Source organism: Bombus vosnesenskii, unplaced genomic scaffold (assembly GCF_011952255.1).
Source record: "Bombus vosnesenskii isolate JDL3184/JDL3185 unplaced genomic scaffold, Bvos_JDL3184-5_v1.1 scf7180000014170, whole genome shotgun sequence".
Taxonomy (NCBI): Eukaryota; Metazoa; Arthropoda; class Insecta; order Hymenoptera; family Apidae; genus Bombus; species Bombus vosnesenskii.
In genome coordinates this window covers 63294-71340 of record NW_022883390.1, presented here as the reverse complement: position 1 = coordinate 71340, position 8047 = coordinate 63294, and the positions used below count along the sequence as shown (strand labels likewise).

The 8047-nt window shown below is 37.3% G+C and overlaps 1 protein-coding gene across 1 annotated transcript; it reads right to left on the bottom strand.

Annotated features, from left to right (window-relative positions):
• Nucleotides 1–531: 531 nt before the first annotated feature.
• Nucleotides 532–1492, bottom strand: LOC117239769. The gene is made up of 3 exons (XM_033505589.1): nucleotides 1182–1492; nucleotides 816–1101; nucleotides 532–735 (listed from the first exon to the last, which is right to left on the bottom strand). Exons 1-3 carry the CDS (start codon nucleotides 1193–1195, stop codon nucleotides 532–534), a joined length of 504 nt encoding a protein of 167 aa, XP_033361480.1. The 5' UTR covers nucleotides 1196–1492.
• Nucleotides 1493–8047: the final 6555 nt, after the last annotated feature.

The following is an 8047-nucleotide window of genomic DNA, read 5'->3' as shown; positions in this document are numbered from 1 at the left end:
AGTAGTACTATCAACATTCTGACTAAATGCATCAGCTCTACAGCATAATGTTTCCAGATGCGCAGTGTAATTTCTGATGTTGTCAATTGTTAATCCCAAGTATATAATAGTGTTATTTGTAGTAATTAGCGTATTTATAATATTTACATTTATTATCTTAGGTATTAGCATACCAGTCAATAGAATAATCTCTGTTTTTTCTTTTGCAATTTGCAATCCAGCGTTATTACACCAAGTCATAATTGTGTTTATGTTTATATTTAGTTTATTTTCTATACTTTCTTCTTTATTGACACCCATTAGAATTGCCGAATAATCTGCAAAGGCTACAGTTTGTAAATTTTATTATATTATCAAATTTATTGAGAAGTCCATTGTGCACTAAATTCCATAATAATAGCGTAGACATTACTTTTAAATTCTCCATTAATGCTTTGAATTACAATCTCTCTGTCCTTCAGGTAATCATATAATATCAATAAGTTTCCTGGAAGTTTTCTTTGCTTGGCTTCCTTAATTATTGTATACCATCTAAGGATGTTGAAAACATTTTTTAATGTCGACAGCCATCTGGATGTATACTAAATTTTTCTTTTTGCAGAAATCTGCAAATTTTTTAACCTGTATGATGGGACCAACTGTGCTCCTGCCTCTGCGGAAACCATACTGGCTTTTGTGATATGGCTCCTGCCCTAGATATTTCTCAGTGGAGGATTTAGAAGTATTCCCCCATATCTTGCTCATCGCAGGTAGTATACTTATGAGCCAATAGGAAGAAGGAAGGAGGGGATTATTTCCTGGTTTTGCAATATTACTCTGGCAATTTTCCATTTTTTAAGTATTTTATTTATTTTGTATATAGTATTAATCATGCTTAGTATGTTGTGAGCTTTATGCTTAAATAATAATTTAAATATTGTTCCAGAGACCCCATCCACGCCAGCTGCCCGTTTAAAATTTAATCGTCCAATGGCATTCGCTAACTCCTCCATTTGGACGGTGATACATACATCGTCGTTTGTTACTTCCTCGTAACTACCATCCCGCCTCTCTTCTTCGGCAGTTATGTTTGTTTTTGTGGTGAAAAGTGTATCTATAATGCTATTAATTTTATTTGAATTTATGTTATCTACTGATTTCTTGTTTTTTTAGTTTATTTATAACGCTTTTATAGGGTTTACTCTATGGATCCCATTCTAAGACTGCAACGAATTCCTTCCACGTTTGTTCTTTGCCTTTCTGAATTAATATTTTCAGTTCTTTTTTATTCCGCTTATATATCTTGGTAAGATCCTCTGCATTGTTGGCTATTTAATACAGCCCTTCTACTTTTATTTTCCATTTTTCAAAGTGGAGCTATATTCTCATTCCACCAATAGTTCTCGTTCTTCTTACCCCTTGGTAGAAAGACCTTTTTAATTCGGCTTCACGCGTTTTTTCTAAAATATTGTGGAGAAATTCCCCATGGCTCATCCTGTAAGTTGTAAAATTTATTATTGTTGAAGTTATTTGATGTGTAAACAGAGAAAACTCGTGGATAAATTGTAAGGCAGAAAATATATTTAAATAGAAGTGTAATTATAAGTAAGAATACAATTTGAGCTGGTACAGGTCCGCATGCTAGCTGTGTTACTCAATAATTGAAAATCCCGAAGACAACGTCGCCTGTCTACTGTTTATGGTCTGACTTTGTCGCAGTCTTTTGTCTACACGCTGTCGATGGCTTCAGTGCTTGAGAAAACTAAAAAGACCAGATGTAGAGTTTTCTTAGAAGTGATGACCACTTCAACAATTATTACATTATTTTTTATTTCGTCAAATTTATTAATAAACCTGTCCGGATCGAAGCCCTTCATCGAAAATTTATAATGACCTTAATTCTGTTAAATTTAAATTAAAAATTTGTGGGACCTTTGTTCTTTTATAAAGCCTAGCTAGGTTATTATTTACACTCACTATGTCAAGATAGCTATTACTATTGCCCCTAACAAAGATATATTTTTTGTTCACTTTTATGGTTGTAATTCCATTTCTTACCAAAGCTTCCATTAAGGTTCTATCCTTTTTGTCGGTTTTATCTCCGCTCCATGCTGCCGATTTTGCATTATAATCGCCAGCAATAAGTATTTTACTTTGTTTTTTATATATCCTTTTCATTAAGCTTTCTAATTTGTCAACATATTTATAGTAGGTATCTTTGTTGATGTTAGGGGAACAATATCCACTCATGTAGGAAATATCCACTATTCTTATTCCCACCATACCGTCTTCCTGTGTAATGGTATCATCACATGGAAGTGCACTGTTAAATAATGTAACCTATATGGATGCATCACCTTTTATGTCTTTGTACCAGTACATCTATTGTTTCTTTGGTTCAGAGATGATAACGATATCTGCTCTGATTTCATAGGCGCATTGGTACATTAAATCCTGTGCCAACTTGCAGCCATTTAAATTTGTCTGCAAAATCTTTATCTTTTTATTCTAGTATTTCCCTCTTTCATCGCTCTTTTGTATATAGGATACACCAATGACCCAGTGACACGTTTTTTATTTGCTAAACCATGAGCGCTGCACATGGCGCAGCGTGGTTCGTTAATGCAGTTCTCCATATTGTGACCCCTAACTCTACATTTCCCGCAAAGTGCCTTTTCCAGAGCTAACTTCTTTGCACTGATTTGAGGTGTATCCTATTTTATGACACCTAAAACATCTATTGATTTTGGGCAAGATTTTTATGCTTGTTACTGTCAATCCTGCTCTGATTTTTAAATTGTTAAAATTGGCAGGAACAGTTAATGCGGGGATCACAACTATGGCTTGTCATGTTCCCCATGGGTTTATTGACAGTGTTCTGTTACTTATGTTTAAGTCACTACAAATGTCGCTTCTGAGCTCTTCCTTGCTCAGCGGATCGATATTTTTGACTTCCAATGACACCATAGTTTGTAGTGGTGTTGACTGTACTCGGTTTTCCGTAACCGTCTTTATTTTCTCTGAAATCTCATTTGCTGATGCTTTTGCTTTTATTAATTCGATCAAGATATTCCCGTACCTTGTCTTCCTAACACCAGTCGTTTTCTTGAGAGCTTCCATAGATCTCAAGCTCTCTGTAGGTTTCGACACATTCTTTTCCACTTTCGACCTTGAAAAGTATTGCTTTCGGTCTATTGCGAATTCTTTGCTGATTTTTCACTTTTCTGCTGTTCCTTTTGGGTTGGTATTGATATTCTTCGATTTTTTTAATCTTCTCTTTTCTAAGTGTTTTCTTATTTATTTGAACTTTCCATTCATTAATTTCACTACTATTGTTTTCCTTCTCGGTGTAATCTTTATCTACGCCAACGCTCCTTTCTTAGATCTTTTCCTAAGATCTTCCCCTTTGTCTTCCACTGGGGAGGTCTGTTGCCTTTTACTAATTTGGTAGTGTCCTTTTTGTATCAATGTGTGTTTTGTAGCTACTATTTAGGGCGCGACGTTGCCACCGATTTTCTATGAGTAACCGTTTCCTTGACCGGTGTAATCCTTACTGTATTTTCGATCTATCGCAGGGAGACGCGATCGCGGGGAGACGCGATCGCGAGGAAGCGCGTCAACGGAAGTCGTAAATTCCCGTTAGAATTATAAGAATCGACACCACGAACAGATCGATCCTCTTATTTCTTGTGGGATAATAGGGGCGATTGATGCGGTATAACACTGCGATTAACAGGGTTATAAAATTTATATTTTCAACACTTAATACACTCAAGAGTCATGATATCAATGTCGTAAACGATACTTTGAAGTATGACACTCCGATAGATGAGCACTGACTGTTCTTTCGTAGTAGAGCAAGGCCCTTGCAGTTGAATATAAGAAGTTGACTTTCTTAGTATATAGGAATAGCAATTGAACTGACTGACTTTTCGCTCTCATGCAATTACGGAGGAAAGCTCGGTGTGGGTGTGGTTTTTTGAACGGAGAAAGCGGATTCGTTGCTCACTTTTCGTTAGTAAGGACAGGGCAACGATCTGCGATGTCCATTGACTTTAGTCAATATTAATGAGAGATGAGAGGGAAAGGAACCTCCTACCAATGTTGCTAGTTGGTGTCATTGTTTAAGGGAAGAACCGGACTTTCCGTTAGATAAATAACCGCTTTTTCCGTTAGGTCACTACCTGCTTTCTTCGTAATTTTTAAGAGCGTATGATAAACTCAAGGATTTTTCTAAAAACCAGCCATAAACCGAAAAAATTTCTGGGATTAGAAAAACCCTTAGGACAAACAGATTAACTGAAAAACATGTGTTGAAACACTGAAATTAAAAGTTAAAGGTTTATGGTGGGTTCTTAGGTTTGTTGAGTGTCGGAATGACGGTATGTGGACCGTTAGCTGTCAAGCAGCGAGGGATGGAGTGGAGGGATGTCTTACGCGACATAACACTTACCCTTAATTTTTTTATTTAATCCTTGGATCCACTCAGAAGTGCCACTTATATGTTCGTTATTCTCTTTAGTGATCTCTGCTACTTCCGCATCTTTTTTTTTGGATAATAGGTGAAGTCTCGTATTTATTTTGTTTGTGTTTAGAATCACTTCAGTTAGTGTATTAATTAACACATTCACTTCCACTTGTTTAATGGAGTATTCTATTTCTCTTTCTGATTGCGAGGATATCCTTTCCTCCTCGCTTTTTGTAAGATCTCTTATATTTTTCTGCCTCCTCATGGCCGATTTGATTAATTAATTCTTTCATTCCTTAATTCTTTTTGTTTTTGCCGTCATTGGAGTGTTATGATCGTTATATTCGAAATATTCCGAAGGTGTGTCGATATGTAATTCACTTTCATCAGCATATTTGTTCTTGTTGACTGGAATTTTCACCGGGCTTTTTTTGGAGTAAAGGGATTGTCATTTTCCTTTGTTCCTTTTTTTTAAAAAGGATAAAATTTTACTCTCCACTGCTGTAATGCCCGAAATGATTTTCAGTCCATTCGGGTCCGTTCCGGCTACTGCTTATTTGTCTAACTTAATTGTATTTGACTTTATCATTGTCTCTAAACTCAATTGACTTCCAATTCCATCTATTTCTCTTTGTAACAAGAGTGTTCTTGTGCTCATTTGCTCAGGAAAATTTGAACTCAATAGTCGTGATTTATTCGTGCACTTGGGGAAGCTTGTACTGACATGTCCTGATTTAGATGAACCGTTAGTGCCCATATGCTCTAGCCTAGGTCGGTCACCCGAATTCATATGACCTGATCCTAGTGATCCAGTCACATTTATATAGCCTGATTCTGATGTGCTACTCAGGTGTTCTAACCTTCCAAATATTATTTGCGAATTTGAGATATCAGTGGCACAGACCCATTTCCTGAACACATTGTCTCATGTGACTTAATCTAATCAATCTTGATTCACTTGGGCCCATTCGATAATTGTTCTCCTGGATATATTTGACCTGATCCACTAGCACTCATTTGTACTAGCTTATTAGTATTTATTAATCTGAATCAAATTGTATCATGTATATAAAGATCTTATTCCGGTACCATAGCTCGTCCGTAGGTACCGTATATACCTAGTTGAGAATTAGTATTTTGACCGACTGCCTCGTCAAATTCTGTTTTATCTATCACGAGATTAATATTGTCGTTATAAAGTATGATTTCTCATGCAAAAAAAAATATGTGAGATATGATAATACATTAGCGTACAAAGTTAAAGGCTAACTGCATTTTAGATGAAAAATTGTCGATATTAAAACTGTCGTAATTTTGTGAAAAAAATTGGATAACAATTTATCTCGGCTCATTTTAAAACACGAAGCTTTTTCCTTTACAATCTTGTGTTTATTTTTTCGTTAACGGCTGGGGAACTGAAGATACTTTTTCTTTACGAAGATTTTACAAATTTAAATGACTCTGTGGAGTTTGAAAAATTTCCTTCAAGATCCGTTTTAAGATAACTTTGTAAAGGTAAGTCTCGCCTTTATAACTAAAGGTTGTCGTACGACTTCTTGTTGCTTTTTATTGACATTTGAAATATAAAAAATGCTATTGGTATTGCAATAAGTCAAGATACACCACGAGGAGATTGCATGATCACACTTGAATATTATGTGCCGTGTATTGATAGTGTCTGGCTGTTCATTATATATAGTATGTGTGCGATAAGTGCGTGTGTATGTTTAATTTATTTAAAAGCGGCTATTTTCTCCCCGTTACCTTATAATTTTTTGGCATCGATTGTCCATAGAGGCGCGCTATAACATACAATAAACGCATGTACTATACACACAAACTGTGTATAGTTCGAACAATAAACACATACTACACATGTGCCAGAAACGCATATAAAAACACATATCCTATATACACTCTAAGCACGCAGAAACTAAATACGCATTACACAAATAATAATTACACACACATTAAGTATCCATATTACACACGCATTACACATACTAAACAGACAGACACTACACATACGCCATACGTGGTTCAAGTTTGACCGTTCAACCTCCTCGTGATATATTTTGAATTATTCCAATGCCGACGGTACACTTTTCATTTGACCCTTTGTCCTACCCGTTAACTCGATTGTTAAACGATTGCTTGGGCCACAACAAACAAGAAGGTCGATCACGCGTCGAGCCATTTAGCTATTTAGCAGTATGCTCGAATTTGCGCAAAATGTATACGTCTTATGGCATGTATGTTATTTCGGCTCAACAATAGGAATTCTGAAATAATAAACATGTTTGGGCACAACTAATACTTTTAAGATGTCTGGGAAGTAATTATGATCGATTCATCAGCGAACAAAAATGATTTATTGTTTAAAAGTGGATAAAAAAAATTGGTGACAACACGTTTCGTCTGGCCGTCCATTAATAAAGATTGTCGAACTTGGAAGCGACAGTGTATACCATGTCAACGCTACGAAGTCACCAGGTACGTATCTTCGCAAGTCGGAACGTTCAAAACGTTAGCAGGCCGGTTCGAACACATACACGTAGACATTATCGTCATGCCATATTCATAAGATTATCGATATTGTTTAACGTGTATCGATCGTTTCTCGCGTTGGCCCGAAGCCATTCCCATCGTCGATATGTAAGCGCCAACCGTTGCTTCGGCCCTCCTTTCTACTTGGGTAGCTCGTTTCGGCGTACCTTTAAGAATCACGACCGAACAAGGACGCCAATTTGAATCGCGACTGTTTGAGGAGTTATGCCGGTTGCTTGGCGTCAAGTATTTACGCACGATCGCCTATCATCCCGCGTCTAACGGGATGGTAGAGCGCTTGCACAGGCAACTAAAAGCGGCGATCAAGTGCCACGACATGAGCAACTGGGTCGAAATTTTACCCATTGTATTATTAGGCATTCGAACCGCGATAAAGGGGGACTTAAACGCAACGGCAGCCGAAATGATTTACAGCACCGGAATACGATTGCCGGCAGAATTTTTCATAACAACCGAGCAGCGGGCCAACTCGGAATACGCAAACCGGCTTAAAGAATAGATGGGGAAGGTCAGGCCACATCCGGTCACGCGTCATGGCGAAAAGAAAATTTTCGTTTTCAAAGAATTAGAATCGTCGCCGTATGTTCTCTTGCGCCATGACGCGATAGGAGGCCCTTTACTACCTCAGTTCGGCGGACCGTTTAAGGTTGTAAAAAGAGACGAGAAAAACTACATAATTAAAATAAACAATCGTGACGTAACGGTTTCCATAGATCGTTTAAAACCAGCGTTTGTAGTCCCAGACGATCTAGAAGAGAAGACCGCCGAACCTCGTGACATACTAATTCCGGTAAAGCAAGCGAACGCGCACGACGAAAACAGCGCAAGCAGCGATCGAACAGCGGAAGAAAACACCAGGTATGGGTATATTACTCGATCCGGACGTAGAGTCCGTTTTCCCGATTGGTTCCAGACAGGTTTCGGTTAGGCGCCGTAGATCATCGGATCGTGTGTATCGATAATAAAAAATAATGACGACAAGAGGAACTTTGTGGATATTTTAAGAATTTAACTCAATAAAAACGTTATCAC